The sequence below is a fragment of the Macrosteles quadrilineatus genome, unplaced genomic scaffold, assembly GCF_028750875.1.
Source record: "Macrosteles quadrilineatus isolate MER2022 unplaced genomic scaffold, UCM_ALF_1.0 Scaffold_8__2_contigs__length_117827958, whole genome shotgun sequence".
NCBI classification, from domain to species: domain Eukaryota; kingdom Metazoa; phylum Arthropoda; class Insecta; order Hemiptera; family Cicadellidae; genus Macrosteles; species Macrosteles quadrilineatus.
This window is the reverse complement of record NW_026542601.1, coordinates 799,476-823,369: the sequence shown is the minus strand read 5'-3', so window position 1 is coordinate 823,369 and position 23,894 is coordinate 799,476. Positions and strand designations below refer to the sequence as shown.

Sequence of the window (23,894 nt, the reverse complement as noted above, 5' to 3'; positions counted from 1 at the left end):
GGAATTATGCTAATCTATTTATATATCTATATCTATATCGATCTATACTTATTTAATACGTAAGCAGTTTTTGTGAATTGTGAACCGTCAATAAGTTTGCTAATTTTTTAACAGTTTGCTACAAATAATCTTTGAGTCAAATCTTTTTAAAGTCATCAGAAATTATGACTATTATTCGTTTAAAAATAACACATGTAATACTTCTTAGCAATTGCTCGAATTCGAGCAACAGGGACACTAGTACTTAGTACTTATTTAATACGCAAACAGGTTTTTTCTGACAATTAAACCTCCAAAACTACTAAACCGATTGACATGTTTTTGGTGTCATTGGAAAGAGCGTAACGTGAACTAGTGCAGGAAACTTTATTTTAAGGCGGGATACACACCAGTATCTCCGACATGATGTCGCAGATATTTTTCGTGCCTGCGACATGCCCCTTGAAAACCAACCTATGTTAACTTATGGAGCATACACACCAGTGTCGCAGACATGTTGCCTGTGACTCGTGTCACAGACGCGTGTCTCGAGCGAACCAACCGGTCGGTGTTTGGACAGACATGTCTCTCGTCTCTTGGGCCTGTGCATGCGCAGAATACGTTTCTAGTAGTTTTGGCGCTTTTTTACTTAATTAGTTGCCTTATGGTGTGAAATGTAGTATTGTGATATTAAATGCTTCAATTGACACCATTAGGAAATTAAAATACTTAACCTCAAGTTCAAAGTACTAAGGCCTAGATATATGTGGTCAATAATTGAATACAGTACGGTACATATTTTCAAAGACAAATAGTTTATTTGATAACGAAATCATTTACGAAAATAATATTGCTAGTAACACACAAAGAAACAGTGCCGCATCCACATTTCGTGTCCTACTGATTAACATGAGTAACAGCAACCCCCATGGGATTGAAATACTACAAAAGGCCCTTGACATATTTATGCACCTTCGAAAAATTGGTTGCAAGAAACCGAAGCCCCCCTGTTTTAATGGTGTGCTCTTAACTATTAATGCCCTGTTATCTCTTTTAAATCATGAAAATTGCAGTTATCTTCTTACATCCCCATTGAACCAAGACCCAATAGAAAATTTGTTTTCGAGTATCAGACAGCGGGGTGGTTGGAGTAAAAATCCAACAGTCCGTGTGTTCCGGAGTTCTCTAAGACTTTTCTGTCTGCAGTACCTGATAAAGCCACCGAAGATCACATCATATGAACCTGACCACGACCAAGTTTTAGAAATTGAAGCTACAAACACAGCAGCAACAGTTGCATCAATTCCAGTCCAAAATACACCTACTCAAGATGATAGCAACGTTTTCACCAGTGATGAAGAACAAGATGAAGAAGAGGATATATATTCCCTAGACAAAAACATTGACACAGAACCGGTAACATTAGAAACATGTTCACAAAAGTATTATGCTGGTTATTTAGCAAGGATGTGTTTAAAAAAATTCCGTTGTAAAAAGTCCCTCCTTCGCCACTGCAACGTCAATTCAACTCTTAATAGTGCCTCTGAGCTCCTGATTCTTCACAAAACATTCCCCAACATCAAACTGGATTCTTTTTCAGGGTTAAAAGCTCCTTCCTCCACATTAATGGCTACTGTGTCGAAATCCCTTTACGTTTACAAACAGTATTTTAACAAGATAGCCCACAAAACGAGAATTGTAACTAGATTGTTAAAAATTACGAGAAGATTATTAAGTGAAACAACGCTAACAAACAATGGTTGTGAAGAACCCGAGTCCTATTTACTCTTTACATTATTTAGAGTACTTTTATACAAGCAATGCAAGTGGACCACGGCATCTCTCAAGACCGCATAGATTGACAAAATGCGTATCCTCCATCACGTTTAGTGTCTAAGAGAATTTAAATAGCCAGTGATACTTTGACAAAGGAAAAGGTTTCTGAGGACGCCTCTTAACTATTGGTGAAAATTGTTTAAGTTGATTATATGTTTTTATTTATTTCTTATGATTGTAGTTCCTTCGTTGAGTTGAGAAGGAAATTAAACAATCTATATAAATAATACCCCCGCCGCAGCAAACCTGCAGACTAAGCGAATTTCCATTTGACTGATTTGATTTACTCTGAAATGTCTACTTAAAAATATAACATTTATTACCGATTTAAATAGAATTAGTTTAACAAGTACTTAGGTTTGCTGCATCAGGGAGGGTAAAACTGTTTTTTTTTGTAAAATGTTAATAGTAAGTAAGAAATAAAAACGTTTTCCAAATATGATCAAAATATGTTCATAAACAAGCAAACTACAACAGTTTACTTATTCTCCATAAGATTAACATGGGAATTTAAATTTACAATTTTTTGGAATTTTCTCCGTAACCATTAGGCGCATAACAACGCTTCAATATACTAAATTATTTGTTTTTTATTATTATTATTTATATTATTTATATTATTATATTATTATTATTATTTGTTGAATAAACGTAGGTTTACACGTTTGTACCAAATTTCATCAAAATCGGATCATTTTTGCTCGAGTTATCGTGCTAACGGACACATATATATATATATATATAAATATATATATAAATATATATATAAATATATATATAAATATATATATATAAATATATATATATAAATGCATTATTAAAACTAAGTACCCTTTTTCAAATTCATTTTTATTTAAAGGGTACTTAGTTTTAATAATGCATTTATATATCAAAATAGTAGCCCTAATCACTACAGTTTTCCTAAATATATATATATATATGAATTTGAACGGATGGTGTTTTTGGCCTCTAGGGACCTCAAAACGAAAAAAAAAAATCGGTCCCGCGTCCAGGTCTTACCATAAGTACTACGGTAATAGCTTATTCCCTATATGGGAAATTCGCTAAAATTACAGTTTTGTCTGTACATTGCTTAGAATCATGCGGTTTTTAGTTATTTTTACGTTTCATAGCCTAAGAAAGCCGAAACGAGTCTTATCTCAATTTCTGTCTGTATGTCTGTCTGTCCATTCTGTGACTCCGTCTGTAAAGAAAAAATGTCATTTTACGTGGCCTACTCCTAGAAAACTAGAGTACCGATCAAGGTTTTAATCATTTTTCTGTATTTACTGGATTGGTGAGAGTGTCTTTGGCTATAAAAACATGGCCTCGCTTCTTTGAAAACAAAATAACGAACCACCAAAAACCCAATTTTGTTTGATTTTTGTCACATTTTCTCCCAATGTTTACTATTACATTACATTTAATATGAAATAACGATCAGCTGTTTGGATTAGTTCTCACTTCTAGCTGTCACCGATATGTTTACATTAAAAGTTGTTTACAAATACCGCAACCATTTCCGATCAAGTTTTCTCAGCACATCCAAACCAAGTGAGATTAATAACGTTGTGCCTTATTTAACCGGTTTAATTAATCGCAAGTGCAACGATTGTTCTTGAGTTTTGATAACCGGGGAAAATACCGTGAATCAGTGTTGTATTAGTGCAAGGAAACTTACATTTTTTTAATCATCGTCACCAATACCGTAGCTTATCGTAGCTTTCCACTCATTGACGGCGCTTCAAGGACAGTTGTGTAAAGTGCAATTTAAAAAATTACGACTGCAGTGGGTGATCATGGACATTGCTACGATCTTGGAAGATCTTTCTGATTTCGCTGTGATCGTACAGTAACAGAGGTTTAACTTAACAGATGTAGCTAAACTCGCTTTTCCAATGTGTCACTTTTGGTTTCTACTTACTTACATTTCGACAACCATATCGGTACTTTTCCTACTTAGGAAATAAAACTACAAACTTACAAAACCCCAGATTTGTGCGTTTTTTGTCACATTTCCTCCGAATGTTTGCTAGATATATGTACCGATTATCGTTTAGAGATTACGTAATTTTAAGAAACCTTTGTTTGGATGAAGGTGGTTTCTTCAAACTGTCATTAATATGTTAACATTAAAAGCTGCTTACAAATAATGCTATTAATAGGAAATCACTTTGATTTTCGTAAACTAAAAAAAAAATTTAAACCAAAGGAGATTAATAACTTCGGTACCGGTACTGCACCACATCAAGTGAAAGTTTTTTTTTTAGCAAACCATAGTGACTTTTCAAAGCTTTATGTTGTTTACGTTACATGTTACATGTTTTGTGGCCTGTGTGTATTTATTTATTTATATAATTGCCAACTGATTAACGCCTATAATACAGTTTGATTAGAAGGACAGTTTGAATTAGTCGTAAGTACTACAGTTCTTTTCTCAAATGTAAACGATGGTTTTTGGTACCGGTACTGCTACTTTTCCTTAGAACCGGTGGTAGCAGTACCGGTAATAATAATCTTTTTATTCAAACACATCACTATTTTCACTATTTATTTATAAACACTGCACCTTATTGCTTATTAAATTTAATTGATGTCTTACTTAGCGTTTTCTGTCTGGACTCCAAAATGTTGTGTGGACTCAATTCTGTATTTGTGTGTGTATGTCTATTGGTAATGCATTAATGGCCTTATTTTTCGTGGAAAAGACAAGAGCACCATTGTTAATAAAAATTTCAACCCGAATAAAGTGTGCAGTAGTGAGGTCGAGGTAGTGTTTTAACTACTTTTAACCAGTGTGAAAAGTAACTTTCAATTACAGGCCTACCTTAGGGCTATGCCTCATAGATCTATACTGTAAAGCAATTCCTTTCATCGTTAGATATAAAATATGGACTAACACGATCGGGTGACATTTAATTGCGAAGCATTCGTTTTGGCTTTGAAACTGTCAGATATTGTATTTGAGAAGGTTTATATGTATTCCTAAACAGTTATAGTTTTGCCATCATATCTGGAAAAATGCACACTAAATATGCAAACCAACTCCTGTTCTGAATATAAGGTTTTAACTTACTACAAGATTCCCGTACGTAGAACGGGCAAACAGCTAGTAACAAATATTTGTCACTACGTACATATTTATGTTCTTGACACTTGTAAAAAGGATACCCTGTATAACGGTGTATATAAGGTTATTATTTTGTACTGATAAATCATTTCAACTATGTGTGCCTATTCACTGTATATGTTTATGTTTGTTATTTATAGTTTACCAGTTACAGTTCAAAGGAATCTTTATCCTAATCTTTGGCCTGATTTTTCGAAAAAGGACAATTGTAATCTTTAAACGTGTATGCAATTTCACAATATGAAATCCTATTTAATGTAGGCCTACTGTAAAGTGCAATTTTTCATTCTTTGTTTGTAGTTTCTATTTTAAAAACATGTTTTGACAGTTCTGCCTTTATTACATTGCATAATCTTCATAGTTTTGCGGAAAACACTACAAAAAGCTATTTGTTTATATTATAAAATTATTCTATTAAAGAAATATTTGAGTAAAAAATCTTAATACTTCTTTGTGAATAACATGTTATCACGTTTAGTAATTTAAGCTAATGCTATTGTTTTAGCATTAGCCTACTGTATAACATCAGTGATAGTGTTTTTCCATTGTAATTGGGTTTAATACAACTTTGTTAAAAAAAGTTCCTAAGTTTTGCTTAAATAGTTTGTGAGAGTTTGTATTGTTAAGTAACTGAGACTTACGGCCTAAATTTATATTTCAATGTTTAGGTACTTAAAATCTATACGTGTATACTTTAATCTATATACAGGGTTAGTAAAAAGTGTGGAGACCCCCTGTTATTTTTTTAACGGCCCATACTAGAAAAACTAAACTCGGCACACCATTATGGCATGTTATGAAGTACTTTTTGGGCATAACCGCCACTTGGTGTTCATCCCCAAAATGGGGAATTTTGGGGGAAACTAAAAAATTTCAAATACAAAGACCCATCGAGTGACTAGACTAGAGGTCTCTATCTCAGTTCAGTACAAACTGGCAGCCAATTGAAATTCTCATAAGTTCCCAAACCCAAATGAGGGATTTTGGGGGAAACTCAAAAATTTTAAATGATAAGCCCCATCGAGTGACCCCTCATTTTGAAGGTCATAATAAAAGCAAACTAACAACACAAAATGTATGACAACAGCTAATTTGCAACCAAAAGGTGAGTGAGCGTAGCGAACGAATTCAACCTGGAGGCGAGTTAGCGTAGCGAACGAGCTAACCTGAAGGCAAGTGAGCGCAGCGAACGAGCTCCAACCTAAAGGTGAGTGAGCGTAGCGAACGAACTTTAACAGCTAATTAGCAACCAAAAGGTGAGTGAGCGTAGCGAACGAACTTTAACCAGGACATGATTGAGCCATGCGAACGAACTCATCTTGAAAATGAACGAGCATTTGACATAAATCCTCACTAGGATAGGACGACGTCTGTCGGGCCAGCTAGTTGTTTGATAAAAAAAATAATTGCTTAACTATACGTGTACAGTATCACCATTGTATTACACAATTTCGTTTAGAGCTTATGTTGCTAGATTAAAGAAATGTTATGTGTTGAACAAAAATAAACGGGTTTCTTGCAACATTTCTAAGCAGCAGTCCATACTTTATTCATCTTTAAATATCTACTTCTAAAACCTTTAAAAAAAATTTAACAATTTCTTGGCAAAGTGAAAGTATGTATGCATGTATGTACCCAATGGACTCTGAAATCGCTTGACAGCTTGTAATGATACTTTCTGGCATTATTAAGCATTATTTAAGGATGGTATGTGTGAAGTTTGGTGCAGATACGTCAAAAGGGCTCCACCCCAGAGGGTTTTAAGGTGTCCAAGGTCAGACTTTTGGAACTACAATGTTTACATTTAAAGCAGATGTTTACTTTCACCAACTGTTTTGTAGGGGTGAAAAATCACAATATTCTGTAATGGTCATGATTTCAAATAGTGCCACACTGTTCCCACAGAAAGCAGCACAGAAAACTATTTTTATCTTGGATAAGTCCAAATATATTAAACCCCGATCGCAGCACACCTGTGCACTCAACAACGTAGCTGATAGTAGCTTTAAAAATTAGTACTTTATGTATGTTATATCAAAATAAAAACATGAAAACTTAAAATAAATAATGAACTCAAAAGGTTCGCGTACAACAACTATTTTATATTTCGAATAAAGATTGAACAAGTTGTATATCAATATTCGAAACATAGGACATAATGAAGTGTCATGTAGAGAGATTAGTGAACACAATATCTCTATTCAGTTATCGTCTTGTTATCAGCAAGAGCAAGCTAGATGTTTGTACCGATATTCTCCAGCACTGACGCGGTAGTAGAGTAACGTGACAACACATCTGACAACGTAAGCTACGGCTAAGGCAACGGCACAGCGCTGCACCGCACCGAGGACGCTCACGACACCTTGCGAGTAAAAATTTAACTATTTCCTCCCTCCCCGCACGTCCCTCAGCTGCAGCGGCCTAGCGGCCTCAGTAAGGTATCTGGGGTTATATTATCTGTGGTCATACACACAGTGGCGCTCAGTACAGTCGCTTGTCAGCCGCCGATACTAATATTATCACTTATAATATTAGTGGTACAGGATAAACTTTTGTTTGAATGCTAGTTCATTCGCTATTTCATTCTACAGATCGTCGAGTACGTGACGTTTGTGGTGGTCCGGATGACCGGATGGGCTTGTTTCCACAATGGCACACGGATAATAACCTCTGATATTAATTTGTCTACGTCCATTATTTTATTTCATGTAAGCAAAACAACTTCTAAATAAATCAACTAAAACAAACAACACAACGTATACAAAGAATGCGCAGTGAAGGGTCCCGCGTGGAACTTGCGAACTCGAGAACACGTGGCTGTCAAGTTCTGCTATTTGCGCATGCCCCAGTCGAGCCTTCCCCGCTTGAAGCTCCCAAACAATCGACTTGGCAATTCTTCTAGCTTGCCGCCTAGCTTACTGCTACCCTCTCGGCTACCTGCTAGGTGCGACTGTGTGCGTACCCATAACAACGCGTGCTTTAATTCTACATCGCAGTAAGCGATTAAGCGACCCGCCAGGCTACCAGCTACCTGCCCTGCTCCAATGTGTTTTTACCCTTAGGCCTAGATTTAGGCCTAAGCTATTCTATAATTGATATGAAACTTAGTCTATGTTATATTTTTTTACACTTAAGTTAGACGATTCATCGACGAACATTTAATTTTAAATCTATGAATTAGTTATGAAAGTTACAATGGTTGATTACTGTATTAATTGATGGTTTTGGTTTGTACAACATTACGATTAAATTTGTTTTCCGTGTTTGAGAACTTGCGTGTATTTTAGCTTAATTTTGTAGAGGTTTAATTATTTAGTACCAATTAAACTGAATTTTCAATATTTTTCATGTTTTATTATTTTTTTATACTGATAGCATTTATGTTTAAGATCAAAATCATAAACATTGAATTAATTGGCCATTGTACAGTTCAATAAAAAAACACTTTTTCATTACTTATTAATTGTCTTTTAATTACTTTGGGCTAGTTATCTGTTTAAAGTGGAGTTGATAACAAAAAACAATAACGTTTACCGTATCTTCATTGACACTGATATTTTGAAATACGGCAGTGTACGATTATTTCGTCGTGCAAGGTTGGCAACGCTCCATGCAGTGGGCGCGGCTGGGTTAGCGACTTCCAGAGTTAGCGAATTCCGCCGCGAGACAAAATCGAGTTAGCGGGTTCCGGAGTTAGCCAATTCCTGACTGAGACGGTTAGCCAGTTCCAGAGTTAGCCAGTTCCGACACACGACCGAGTTAGCGAGTTCCTGAGTTAGCCAATTCCTGACTGAGACGGTTAGCCAGTTCCAGAGTTAGCCAGTTCCGACACACGACCGAGTTAGCGAGTTCCGGAGTTAGCCAATTCCTGACTGAGACGGTTAGCCAGTTCCAGAGTTAGCCAGTTCCGACACACGACCGAGTTAGCGAGTTCCTGAGTTAGCCAATTCCTACGTCTCAATCCGATCAATATAGGGGCCTTAAAATAAGAAAAAAAATAGCTGAACCTAGAAATAATTAGAACACAGATAAAACCATTGTAGTTTGATAGTGAAAGGTATTGTGAATGACATATCAAAAGTCTCCAAAAATATCTTTGGTGGAACACCACCATTTTTCCAAAATGGCGGCCAAATCCAGTAGTTTTTTGCTTTTTATTGAGATTCTGACTTTCAGTCAATATTGGTGAAAAGTCGTAAATACATTTAAGGTTCCTCCTGAAATTACCTTTAAAATGATACCAAATACATGTGCCAACAACCAAAAGCAAACCCCGTAGAAATAATAAAATATTTCAAATAATAATATTTTTTATAAATTAATGTAATAGTCCAAGCAAACTAAAAAAAACAGACTCAGGAATCGTATAAAAAATTGCAAGAGAACTTTTTATGGTTTTATTTTTATTGTTGGGTATGCAGAGTAACATACTAAAAGTTGCCAAAAATCAGTCCTCGGGAAACCCCTGAAATAATTATTAAAAATGGCGGTTTTTCCCAACATCGGAATTATTTTGAAAAAAAGGCCACATGCTTTATGGCAAATTTGTCGAGATATTGAGTTAGGACCACCACCAATATTTATTGGGTGGTCAGTACTTCATTTCGATAGTGAACACGTTTTTGGCCGCCATCTTAGATCCGACATATTAAATATAAATATTTTTATATGTAATTATAGTGTTGTGACACATCATTATGAACTAGATTTCCACGCTGATTTCAATGCTGAAATCCGTTTTTAAATACGTTTTTTTTTTTAATATATTATAACGATAACTCTCTACTATACACTACTTATAATTTGAATACTTATTATTATTATTATTAAATTACACTACTTATTATTAGGGACGTTTCGTACTTTGAATAGGTATGTGTTTAGATTATTTTTTCTCAGATTCTTATTGACGTTTGCAGTTTGTTCTAGCCTTTAAATATTCAATGATATAAGAGCTTTTATTTTAGCCATTGATAGTTAAAAGCATCCTAGTTAGAGACGAGGTACAAACCCCAAAACAATATTAAATTTACCTTTTTTTAAATCAGTTTTTATTAAAGATTTATATCTCGGGTTGTTAATATGTCTCCAAGTTCGTTCTAGTATCAAAGTACTCAGTAAAATGTTTGACATTAATTTTATTGATCATTAAATGACACCTGACAAATCTAAAACAAATTATGTAGGCCTACCTTCAATTAACCTTAAAAATTATTTTTTTTAATTTGTCTTTATTTAAAGACATATATATCCCCAATTCCAAATAATTTCTAATAAGGAATCCATAGCTAAAATAAAAGTCAATACTTTAACGAATAGCTACAGTATGAGTTTTTCCCGTTTTCACTCTGCACACCCAACACTACAAAATAAAACCATAAAACGTTTTGTTACAATTTTTTAAGGCCATATCCTATATTTATGAAAATATAATTTTCAAATTACACAGTTACAGTTATTTATAAGAATGCACTAAATTTGATTAAATACATAAATTTACATTTTGTATTAAAAAAAGTACACATACAATTTGTTTGTCATCGCCCATCTTTTGGCATCCACACTTACTGCCACAACCAGAATGACGTTTTCAGTGGATAATATAGAAGGTAGTGCTGGTGGCTTGTGTGTCTCTTAAAGGGTGGATGTACCACCAGTCAAACACCACACCCAATCTGTTGGATATGCTGGTGAACTATTTCCACGCCATACTTAAACCTGATGGTACACCCTTAGGCTGTGGTAGTTTACAAAGTTTTTTTAAATTGTCAAAGTACAAAACGTCTATAAGAAATGTATGGGGGAGAGTTTTCGTTTTTATATATCTTTATATAGAAAAAGGCTATTTAAACCCGGATTTCAGCATTGAAATCAGCTTGGAAATCTAGTTCATAAAGATGTGTCTTCACACTTTAATTACATTAAAAAACATTTATATCCAATATAGCAGATCCAAAGATGGCGGCCAATAAAACACCCCTTATCGAAATTAAGTACCGACCATCCAATAAATATCGGTGGTGGTCCTAAGTCAATATCTTGAAAAATGTGCAATAAAACCATGTGGTATCTTTTTTGAAAAACTTTTCCAATGTTGGGAAAAGCTGCCATTTTTTAAATTAATTTAGGGGTTACCCGAGGACTGATTTTTGCCAACGTTTAGTATATTAATCTGCATACTCAAAAATAAAAATAAAACCATAAAAAGTTGTCTTGACATTTTTTATACGATCCCTGAGTCTGTTTTTTTTTGCTTGCTTGGACTATTACATTAATTTATAAAAAATATTATTATTTGAAATATTTTATTTTTTCTACGGGTTTATTTTTGGTTGTAGGTACATGTATTTGGTATCATTTTAAAGGTAATTTCAGATCGAACATTAAATGTATTTACGACTTTTCACCAATATTGACTGGAAAGTCAGAATTTCAATAAAAACCAAAAAACTACTGAATTTGGCCGCCATTTTGGAAAAATGGTGGTGTTCCACCAAAGATATTTTTGGAGACTTTTGATATGTTATTCACAATACCTTTCACTATCAAACTACAATGGTTTCATCTGTGTTCTAATTGTTTCTAGGTCAAACCATATATTCAGGGGCCTAATAGGTCAGATAGAGTAGATAATGATTTTAAAAGAAATGTTGACACAATAAAAAAAACTATTTTGCTCTAAAGGTATTATAATAACTGGCACTCATTGACTGTAAAAAAAATTTAAGGGATGGTTTTAAATCTTTATATTGATCAATTTTACAGAGCAAGGTGATCCGAGTGCTAAACTTGTGGCAGAAGAACAACGTTTTTGATTCGGAACAGATTCAGCCATTGTTTGATTTGGCGGATCCTAACCATCCGATTCACAAGGAACAGCAGGCTCTGGCTCCCAGCAACGGAATTGCCCCCGCCAACGCCAATACTACACCAAAGAATGGTAATACTCTAAACTTGTTAGATTCACATTGATTATAAAGCTGTGTCTTTGATAAGGCATATAAAAATCTACAAAACTAACCTTAAAGTCTAAAGAATTGTATTTTGGAATGTTTTTAGTTTCAGTCAAGGAGTCCGGGAGTGCTGGATGGGTCAACCAACTTAACTCAGACTCACACTCAACTGTCCAACAGAAAGCTCCTGTAAGTTACTTCTGCAATGCCACTCACTTTTTCTGTAGATTATAAGTAATGTGTAAATTGAATTAAAAAAGACAAAAAATATTTGGTGAAAAAAGAGAAAAAAATGATGTAACTAATTCAGTTTGTTCAGCTGACTGAGAAACTGGGTTTGAGATATATAAACCACACTTACAACTCAAGAAAACAATTTAAACTTATTTTATTAATGGTACGTGTTATTATTTTTATTTTAGAACAGTTACTTATTTGTTTGTAGTTTAAGTATAAATTTACACAATTCATTGTTATTTAAAAGTATATTCATGAATAATGTATAAAGTTTGGTTTGATTTTATGTATTTTATTTTTCAAACTGCTATGGTTAAAAAGGATTAGGGTTAACCTAGAAATTTTGAATTTGGTATTGAGTTTTAAATTTGATTTTAATGGCTTGCTGGTCCCTGTAAATGTGAATTCCTTATGTGTCAAAACCATTTTGTAGCAGGCCTGCCTTTTACAAAATATTTGCATACATTTTTGATCCTCAAAAGCTGGACTGTTAACATTTGTTTGCCAATTTGAGCTGGTGAATTTGAATAAATTAATAGCTAATGAAGTCTGACATTCAAATCATTATATATTTGATTCTGTATTATGCCTAGTTTGCCACGTATTTATTAAAAAACTCGTATACCAACAATACTTTTTTACAAAACTGTTGTAGTTGCATACAAACAGGGCACCTGTGAATAGTTTTGAGATAAAATAAATTGTTTAGGGACCTTTTTAAGTTTCAGTGACCAGTCCAATTCTGCAGTCGTTACAGTCTATCTTAGTGATTATTAAATAGGGAAGTAAGTAGACTTTTCTTGGGTCAAGGCGACTTTCGGATTTATTTACTATTCAACGTTTCGTACTTTGAATAGGTATGTGTTTAGATTATTTTTTCTCAGATTCTTATTGACGTTTGCAGTTTGTTCTAGCCTTTAAATATTCAATGATATAAGAGCTTTTATTTTAGCCATTGATAGTTAAAAGCATCCTAGTTAGAGACGAGGTACAAACCCCAAAACAATATTAAATTTACCTTTTTTTAAATCAGTTTTTATTAAAGATTTATATCTCGGGTTGTTAATATGTCTCCAAGTTCGTTCTAGTATCAAAGTACTCAGTAAAATGTTTGACATTAATTTTATTGATCATTAAATGACACCTGACAAATCTAAAACAAATTATGTAGGCCTACCTTCAATTAACCTTAAAAATTATTTTTTTAAATTTGTCTTTATTTAAAGACATATATATCCCCAATTCCAAATAATTTCTAATAAGGAATCCATAGCTAAAATAAAAGTCAATACTTTAACGAATAGCTACAGTATGAGTTTTTCCCGTTTTCACTCTGCACACCCAACACTACAAAATAAAACCATAAAACGTTTTGTTACAATTTTTTAAGGCCATATCCTATATTTATGAAAATATAATTTTCAAATTACACAGTTACAGTTATTTATAAGAATGCACTAAATTTGATTAAATACATAAATTTACATTTTGTATTAAAAAAAGTACACATACAATTTGTTTGTCATCGCCCATCTTTTGGCATCCACACTTACTGCCACAACCAGAATGACGTTTTCAGTGGATAATATAGAAGGTAGTGCTGGTGGCTTGTGTGTCTCTTAAAGGGTGGATGTACCACCAGTCAAACACCACACCCAATCTGTTGGATATGCTGGTGAACTATTTCCACGCCATACTTAAACCTGATGGTACACCCTTAGGCTGTGGTAGTTTACAAAGTTTTTTTAAATTGTCAAAGTACAAAACGTCTATAAGAAATGTATGGGGGAGAGTTTTCGTTTTTATATATCTTTATATAGAAAAAGGCTATTTAAACCCGGATTTCAGCATTGAAATCAGCTTGGAAATCTAGTTCATAAAGATGTGTCTTCACACTTTAATTACATTAAAAAACATTTATATCCAATATAGCAGATCCAAAGATGGCAGCCAATAAAACACCCCTTATCGAAATTAAGTACCGACCATCCAATAAATATCGGTGGTGGTCCTAAGTCAATATCTTGAAAAATGTGCAATAAAACCATGTGGTATCTTTTTTGAAAAACTTTTCCAATGTTGGGAAAAGCTGCCATTTTTTAAATTAATTTAGGGGTTACCCGAGGACTGATTTTTGCCAACGTTTAGTATATTAATCTGCATACTCAAAAATAAAAATAAAACCATAAAAAGTTGTCTTGACATTTTTTATACGATCCCTGAGTCTGTTTTTTTTTGCTTGCTTGGACTATTACATTAATTTATAAAAAATATTATTATTTGAAATATTTTATTTTTTCTACGGGTTTATTTTTGGTTGTAGGTACATGTATTTGGTATCATTTTAAAGGTAATTTCAGATCGAACATTAAATGTATTTACGACTTTTCACCAATATTGACTGGAAAGTCAGAATTTCAATAAAAACCAAAAAACTACTGAATTTGGCCGCCATTTTGGAAAAATGGTGGTGTTCCACCAAAGATATTTTTGGAGACTTTTGATATGTTATTCACAATACCTTTCACTATCAAACTACAATGGTTTCATCTGTGTTCTAATTGTTTCTAGGTCAAACCATATATTCAGGGGCCTAATAGGTCAGATAGAGTAGATAATGATTTTAAAAGAAATGTTGACACAATAAAAAAAACTATTTTGCTCTAAAGGTATTATAATAACTGGCACTCATTGACTGTAAAAAAAATTTAAGGGATGGTTTTAAATCTTTATATTGATCAATTTTACAGAGCAAGGTGATCCGAGTGCTAAACTTGTGGCAGAAGAACAACGTTTTTGATTCGGAACAGATTCAGCCATTGTTTGATTTGGCGGATCCTAACCATCCGATTCACAAGGAACAGCAGGCTCTGGCTCCCAGCAACGGAATTGCCCCCGCCAACGCCAATACTACACCAAAGAATGGTAATACTCTAAACTTGTTAGATTCACATTGATTATAAAGCTGTGTCTTTGATAAGGCATATAAAAATCTACAAAACTAACCTTAAAGTCTAAAGAATTGTATTTTGGAATGTTTTTAGTTTCAGTCAAGGAGTCCGGGAGTGCTGGATGGGTCAACCAACTTAACTCAGACTCACACTCAACTGTCCAACAGAAAGCTCCTGTAAGTTACTTCTGCAATGCCACTCACTTTTTCTGTAGATTATAAGTAATGTGTAAATTGAATTAAAAAAGACAAAAAATATTTGGTGAAAAAAGAGAAAAAAATGATGTAACTAATTCAGTTTGTTCAGCTGACTGAGAAACTGGGTTTGAGATATATAAACCACACTTACAACTCAAGAAAACAATTTAAACTTATTTTATTAATGGTACGTGTTATTATTTTTATTTTAGAACAGTTACTTATTTGTTTGTAGTTTAAGTATAAATTTACACAATTCATTGTTATTTAAAAGTATATTCATGAATAATGTATAAAGTTTGGTTTGATTTTATGTATTTTATTTTTCAAACTGCTATGGTTAAAAAGGATTAGGGTTAACCTAGAAATTTTGAATTTGGTATTGAGTTTTAAATTTGATTTTAATGGCTTGCTGGTCCCTGTAAATGTGAATTCCTTATGTGTCAAAACCATTTTGTAGCAGGCCTGCCTTTTACAAAATATTTGCATACATTTTTGATCCTCAAAAGCTGGACTGTTAACATTTGTTTGCCAATTTGAGCTGGTGAATTTGAATAAATTAATAGCTAATGAAGTCTGACATTCAAATCATTATATATTTGATTCTGTATTATGCCTAGTTTGCCACGTATTTATTAAAAAACTCGTATACCAACAATACTTTTTTACAAAACTGTTGTAGTTGCATACAAACAGGGCACCTGTGAATAGTTTTGAGATAAAATAAATTGTTTAGGGACCTTTTTAAGTTTCAGTGACCAGTCCAATTCTGCAGTCGTTACAGTCTATCTTAGTGATTATTAAATAGGGAAGTAAGTAGACTTTTCTTGGGTCAAGGCGACTTTCGGATTTATTTACTATTCAACGTTTCGTACTTTGAATAGGTATGTGTTTAGATTATTTTTTCTCAGATTCTTATTGACGTTTGCAGTTTGTTCTAGCCTTTAAATATTCAATGATATAAGAGCTTTTATTTTAGCCATTGATAGTTAAAAGCATCCTAGTTAGAGACGAGGTACAAACCCCAAAACAATATTAAATTTACCTTTTTTTAAATCAGTTTTTATTAAAGATTTATATCTCGGGTTGTTAATATGTCTCCAAGTTCGTTCTAGTATCAAAGTACTCAGTAAAATGTTTGACATTAATTTTATTGATCATTAAATGACACCTGACAAATCTAAAACAAATTATGTAGGCCTACCTTCAATTAACCTTAAAAATTATTTTTTTTAATTTGTCTTTATTTAAAGACATATATATCCCCAATTCCAAATAATTTCTAATAAGGAATCCATAGCTAAAATAAAAGTCAATACTTTAACGAATAGCTACAGTATGAGTTTTTCCCGTTTTCACTCTGCACACCCAACACTACAAAATAAAACCATAAAACGTTTTGTTACAATTTTTTAAGGCCATATCCTATATTTATGAAAATATAATTTTCAAATTACACAGTTACAGTTATTTATAAGAATGCACTAAATTTGATTAAATACATAAATTTACATTTTGTATTAAAAAAAGTACACATACAATTTGTTTGTCATCGCCCATCTTTTGGCATCCACACTTACTGCCACAACCAGAATGACGTTTTCAGTGGATAATATAGAAGGTAGTGCTGGTGGCTTGTGTGTCTCTTAAAGGGTGGATGTACCACCAGTCAAACACCACACCCAATCTGTTGGATATGCTGGTGAACTATTTCCACGCCATACTTAAACCTGATGGTACACCCTTAGGCTGTGGTAGTTTACAAAGTTTTTTTAAATTGTCAAAGTACAAAACGTCTATAAGAAATGTATGGGGGAGAGTTTTCGTTTTTATATATCTTTATATAGAAAAAGGCTATTTAAACCCGGATTTCAGCATTGAAATCAGCTTGGAAATCTAGTTCATAAAGATGTGTCTTCACACTTTAATTACATTAAAAAACATTTATATCCAATATAGCAGATCCAAAGATGGCGGCCAATAAAACACCCCTTATCGAAATTAAGTACCGACCATCCAATAAATATCGGTGGTGGTCCTAAGTCAATATCTTGAAAAATGTGCAATAAAACCATGTGGTATCTTTTTTGAAAAACTTTTCCAATGTTGGGAAAAGCTGCCATTTTTTAAATTAATTTAGGGGTTACCCGAGGACTGATTTTTGCCAACGTTTAGTATATTAATCTGCATACTCAAAAATAAAAATAAAACCATAAAAAGTTGTCTTGACATTTTTTATACGATCCCTGAGTCTGTTTTTTTTTGCTTGCTTGGACTATTACATTAATTTATAAAAAATATTATTATTTGAAATATTTTATTTTTTCTACGGGTTTATTTTTGGTTGTAGGTACATGTATTTGGTATCATTTTAAAGGTAATTTCAGATCGAACATTAAATGTATTTACGACTTTTCACCAATATTGACTGGAAAGTCAGAATTTCAATAAAAACCAAAAAACTACTGAATTTGGCCGCCATTTTGGAAAAATGGTGGTGTTCCACCAAAGATATTTTTGGAGACTTTTGATATGTTATTCACAATACCTTTCACTATCAAACTACAATGGTTTCATCTGTGTTCTAATTGTTTCTAGGTCAAACCATATATTCAGGGGCCTAATAGGTCAGATAGAGTAGATAATGATTTTAAAAGAAATGTTGACACAATAAAAAAAACTATTTTGCTCTAAAGGTATTATAATAACTGGCACTCATTGACTGTAAAAAAAATTTAAGGGATGGTTTTAAATCTTTATATTGATCAATTTTACAGAGCAAGGTGATCCGAGTGCTAAACTTGTGGCAGAAGAACAACGTTTTTGATTCGGAACAGATTCAGCCATTGTTTGATTTGGCGGATCCTAACCATCCGATTCACAAGGAACAGCAGGCTCTGGCTCCCAGCAACGGAATTGCCCCCGCCAACGCCAATACTACACCAAAGAATGGTAATACTCTAAACTTGTTAGATTCACATTGATTATAAAGCTGTGTCTTTGATAAGGCATATAAAAATCTACAAAACTAACCTTAAAGTCTAAAGAATTGTATTTTGGAATGTTTTTAGTTTCAGTCAAGGAGTCCGGGAGTGCTGGATGGGTCAACCAACTTAACTCAGACTCACACTCAACTGTCCAACAGAAAGCTCCTGTAAGTTACTTCTGCAATGCCACTCACTTTTTCTGTAGATTATAAGTAATGTGTAAATTGAATTAAAAAAGACAAAAAATATTTGGTAAAAAAAGAGAAAAAAATGATGTAACTAATTCAGTTTGTTCAGCTGACTGAGAAACTGGGTTTGAGATATATAAACCACACTTACAACTCAAGAAAACAATTTAAACTTATTTTATTAATGGTACGTGTTATTATTTTTATTTTAGAACAGTTACTTATTTGTTTGTAGTTTAAGTATAAATTTACACAATTCATTGTTATTTAAAAGTATATTCATGAATAATGTATAAAGTTTGGTTTGATTTTATGTATTTTATTTTTCAAACTGCTATGGTTAAAAAGGATTAGGGTTAACCTAGAAATTTTGAATTTGGTATTGAGTTTTAAATTTGATTTTAATGGCTTGCTGGTCCCTGTAAATGTGAATTCCTTATGTGTCAAAACCATTTTGTAGCAGGCCTGCCTTTTACAAAATATTTGCATACATTTTTGATCCTCAAAAGCTGGACTGTTAACATTTGTTTGCCAATTTGAGCTGGTGAATTTGAATAAATTAATAGCTAATGAAGTCTGACATTCAAATCATTATATATTTGATTCTGTATTATGCCTAGTTTGCCACGTATTTATTAAAAAACTCGTATACCAACAATACTTTTTTACAAAACTGTTGTAGTTGCATACAAACAGGGCACCTGTGAATAGTTTTGAGATAAAATAAATTGTTTAGGGACCTTTTTAAGTTTCAGTGACCAGTCCAATTCTGCAGTCGTTACAGTCTATCTTAGTGATTATTAAATAGGGAAGTAAGTAGACTTTTCTTGGGTCAAGGCGACTTTCGGATTTATTTACTATTCAACGTTTCGTACTTTGAATAGGTATGTGTTTAGATTATTTTTTCTCAGATTCTTATTGACGTTTGCAGTTTGTTCTAGCCTTTAAATATTCAATGATATAAGAGCTTTTATTTTAGCCATTGATAGTTAAAAGCATCCTAGTTAGAGACGAGGTACAAACCCCAAAACAATATTAAATTTACCTTTTTTTAAATCAGTTTTTATTAAAGATTTATATCTCGGGTTGTTAATATGTCTCCAAGTTCGTTCTAGTATCAAAGTACTCAGTAAAATGTTTGACATTAATTTTATTGATCATTAAATGACACCTGACAAATCTAAAACAAATTATGTAGGCCTACCTTCAATTAACCTTAAAAATTATTTTTTTTAATTTGTCTTTATTTAAAGACATATATATCCCCAATTCCAAATAATTTCTAATAAGGAATCCATAGCTAAAATAAAAGTCAATACTTTAACGAATAGCTACAGTATGAGTTTTTCCCGTTTTCACTCTGCACACCCAACACTACAAAATAAAACCATAAAACGTTTTGTTACAATTTTTTAAGGCCATATCCTATATTTATGAAAATATAATTTTCAAATTACACAGTTACAGTTATTTATAAGAATGCACTAAATTTGATTAAATACATAAATTTACATTTTGTATTAAAAAAAGTACACATACAATTTGTTTGTCATCGCCCATCTTTTGGCATCCACACTTACTGCCACAACCAGAATGACGTTTTCAGTGGATAATATAGAAGGTAGTGCTGGTGGCTTGTGTGTCTCTTAAAGGGTGGATGTACCACCAGTCAAACACCACACCCAATCTGTTGGATATGCTGGTGAACTATTTCCACGCCATACTTAAACCTGATGGTACACCCTTAGGCTGTGGTAGTTTACAAAGTTTTTTTAAATTGTCAAAGTACAAAACGTCTATAAGAAATGTATGGGGGAGAGTTTTCGTTTTTATATATCTTTATATAGAAAAAGGCTATTTAAACCCGGATTTCAGCATTGAAATCAGCTTGGAAATCTAGTTCATAAAGATGTGTCTTCACACTTTAATTACATTAAAAAACATTTATATCCAATATAGCAGATCCAAAGATGGCGGCCAATAAAACACCCCTTATCGAAATTAAGTACCGACCATCCAATAAATATCGGTGGTGGTCCTAAGTCAATATCTTGAAAAATGTGCAATAAAACCATGTGGTATCTTTTTTGAAAAACTTTTCCAATGTTGGGAAAAGCTGCCATTTTTTAAATTAATTTAGGGGTTACCCGAGGACTGATTTTTGCCAACGTTTAGTATATTAATCTGCATACTCAAAAATAAAAATAAAACCATAAAAAGTTGTCTTGACATTTTTTATACGATCCCTGAGTCTGTTTTTTTTTTGCTTGCTTGGACTATTACATTAATTTATAAAAAATATTATTATTTGAAATATTTTATTTTTTCTACGGGTTTATTTTTGGTTGTAGGTACATGTATTTGGTATCATTTTAAAGGTAATTTCAGATCGAACATTAAATGTATTTACGACTTTTCACCAATATTGACTGGAAAGTCAGAATTTCAATAAAAACCAAAAAACTACTGAATTTGGCCGCCATTTTGGAAAAATGGTGGTGTTCCACCAAAGATATTTTTGGAGACTTTTGATATGTTATTCACAATACCTTTCACTATCAAACTACAATGGTTTCATCTGTGTTCTAATTGTTTCTAGGTCAAACCATATATTCAGGGGCCTAATAGGTCAGATAGAGTAGATAATGATTTTAAAAGAAATGTTGACACAATAAAAAAAACTATTTTGCTCTAAAGGTATTATAATAACTGGCACTCATTGACTGTAAAAAAAATTTAAGGGATGGTTTTAAATCTTTATATTGATCAATTTTACAGAGCAAGGTGATCCGAGTGCTAAACTTGTGGCAGAAGAACAACGTTTTTGATTCGGAACAGATTCAGCCATTGTTTGATTTGGCGGATCCTAACCATCCGATTCACAAGGAACAGCAGGCTCTGGCTCCCAGCAACGGAATTGCCCCCGCCAACGCCAATACTACACCAAAGAATGGTAATACTCTAAACTTGTTAGATTCACATTGATTATAAAGCTGTGTCTTTGATAAGGCATATAAAAATCTACAAAACTAACCTTAAAGTCTAAAGAATTGTATTTTGGAATGTTTTTAGTTTCAGTCAAGGAGTCCGGGAGTGCTGGATGGGTCAACCAACTTAACTCAGACTCACACTCAACTGTCCAACAGAAAGCTCCTGTAAGTTACTTCTGCAATGCCACTCACTTTTTCTGTAGATTATAAGTAATGTGTAAATTGAATTAAAAAAGACAAAAAATATTTGGTGAAAAAAGAGAAAAAAATGATGTAACTAATTCAGTTTGTTCAGCTGACTGAGAAACTGGGTTTGAGATATATAAACCACACTTACAACTCAAGAAAACAATTTAAACTTATTTTATTAATGGTACGTGTTATTATTTTTATTTTAGAACAGTTACTTATTTGTTTGTAGTTTAAGTATAAATTTACACAATTCATTGTTATTTAAAAGTATATTCATGAATAATGTATAAAGTTTGGTTTGATTTTATGTATTTTATTTTTCAAACTGCTATGGTTAAAAAGGATTAGGGTTAACCTAGAAATTTTGAATTTGGTATTGAGTTTTAAATTTGATTTTAATGGCTTGCTGGTCCCTGTAAATGTGAATTCCTTATGTGTCAAAACCATTTTGTAGCAGGCCTGCCTTTTACAAAATATTTGCATACATTTTTGATCCTCAAAAGCTGGACTGTTAACATTTGTTTGCCAATTTGAGCTGGTGAATTTGAATAAATTAATAGCTAATGAAGTCTGACATTCAAATCATTATATATTTGATTCTGTATTATGCCTAGTTTGCCACGTATTTATTAAAAAACTCGTATACCAACAATACTTTTTTACAAAACTGTTGTAGTTGCATACAAACAGGGCACCTGTGAATAGTTTTGAGATAAAATAAATTGTTTAGGGACCTTTTTAAGTTTCAGTGACCAGTCCAATTCTGCAGTCGTTACAGTCTATCTTAGTGATTATTAAATAGGGAAGTAAGTAGACTTTTCTTGGGTCAAGGCGACTTTCGGATTTATTTACTATTCAACCTTTCCTATGAGTTGGGATTATGAAGAGCAACTGTATTTCTGTAGTTGTATTAACACGTACTGTATTATGTTGCAGACCCCGGGACAACAACAACTGCAACAGTTGCAGACTATGTTGCTGGACCAACAGGCTGACAACAAGACTAAATCTGCAGAGTCCGATCAGGTAATCTTTTAAACTTCATTTAGGTTAATGATCAGCCTCCGAATCACTGATCAAATATTAACCGGTTTAATGACCTCATCTGCCAAGTGAGTGTAAAGAGGCTACCAGTTCTGATTTACATAAAGATACAAATGTCATTTTATCCTTCATTCCGAAGTCGTTGGGCTAAGAAAACATTGACCCCACGTGACAATTAATAACAAAGCGGGTAATTGTGCACAGTAGTTGAGACTAAGTGAGATTTAAATCCAGCCCAATCAAGAATAGCTGGGCCAGGTTTAGAACCATCAAAAGCTCACAACACTGAGCTGAAGATACGACAACCAAAATATCTTGGATATTTTTATTTATGGTGAAAGAATAGAGTGCAGTATTTTGTGTTACAATGAAAGTTATAGAAACATGTGGTAAATGTAATTTTATGAAATAGAGTATTTTAAGACAAACATGGAAGTAAAATGCCTTTGTAGTGTTCATAAAGAAAGATTAGATGATCAAAGCTTATTAACTTTGAGATCAAAGCTCTGTAATTTTTTCAAGAGAAATGTAATCGACATTATCTCAAGCAAAACTAATAGTTCGGTGATTTTTTTGCGTCATGGAAGACAGACACCTAAATTATCAGTATTTAGGCCTATATTGTTTTTAGCAGTTTATTATCTCCATTTTTACTCTTTTTTCCCCTTTAATATATCAGTAAAATCTTAAATTATAGACAAAAGAATTAAATATATATGGCTGGTTCTTTTAGCGAATTTCCCTATAGGGAAGTAGCTATTACCGTAGGTGGCACGGTAAGACCTAGACCCGGGACCGATTTACTTTTTCATTTTGATGTCCCCAGAGGCCAAAAACACCATTCGTTCAAATTTTTATATATGTATATATATATAGACATATATATATATATATATATATATACGTCCGTGAACGCGATAACTTGAGTAATTTTTGTCCGATTTTGATGAAATTTGGTTTAAAGGTGTAAAGCGGGATAAACTTGAATGAGTTCGCGAACCAGCACGATCGGACCATGGGAACGGGGCTTTACGGGGGGTTTTATGGGGTAAAAATTGGTTTTTCTCACTTTTGACCCTCAAAACACCAAATTTCCCGATTTCTCTTTAGACCTTTTTAAAGAGCTTAAAAAAACAAATAATTTAGTATATAAAAGTATTTTTGTTCGATTATTAGTAACGGAGAAAATTAAAAAAACTGTAAATTTAAA

General features: G+C 32.9%; 1 protein-coding gene across 1 annotated transcript in view; it reads left to right on the top strand.

Annotated features, from left to right (window-relative positions):
- Positions 1 to 23,894, top strand: part of LOC128999435 (uncharacterized) — a 140,322-nt gene that overhangs the window by 30,176 nt on the left and 86,252 nt on the right. The window contains exons 4-12 of the mRNA XM_054425956.1: positions 11,711 to 11,885; positions 12,005 to 12,087; positions 14,886 to 15,060; positions 15,180 to 15,262; positions 18,061 to 18,235; positions 18,355 to 18,437; positions 21,237 to 21,411; positions 21,531 to 21,613; positions 22,577 to 22,666. Of these exons, the coding sequence (XP_054281931.1) occupies positions 11,711 to 11,885; positions 12,005 to 12,087; positions 14,886 to 15,060; positions 15,180 to 15,262; positions 18,061 to 18,235; positions 18,355 to 18,437; positions 21,237 to 21,411; positions 21,531 to 21,613; positions 22,577 to 22,666 (1,122 nt within the window). The remainder of the gene's footprint in view (positions 1 to 11,710; positions 11,886 to 12,004; positions 12,088 to 14,885; positions 15,061 to 15,179; positions 15,263 to 18,060; positions 18,236 to 18,354; positions 18,438 to 21,236; positions 21,412 to 21,530; positions 21,614 to 22,576; positions 22,667 to 23,894) is intronic.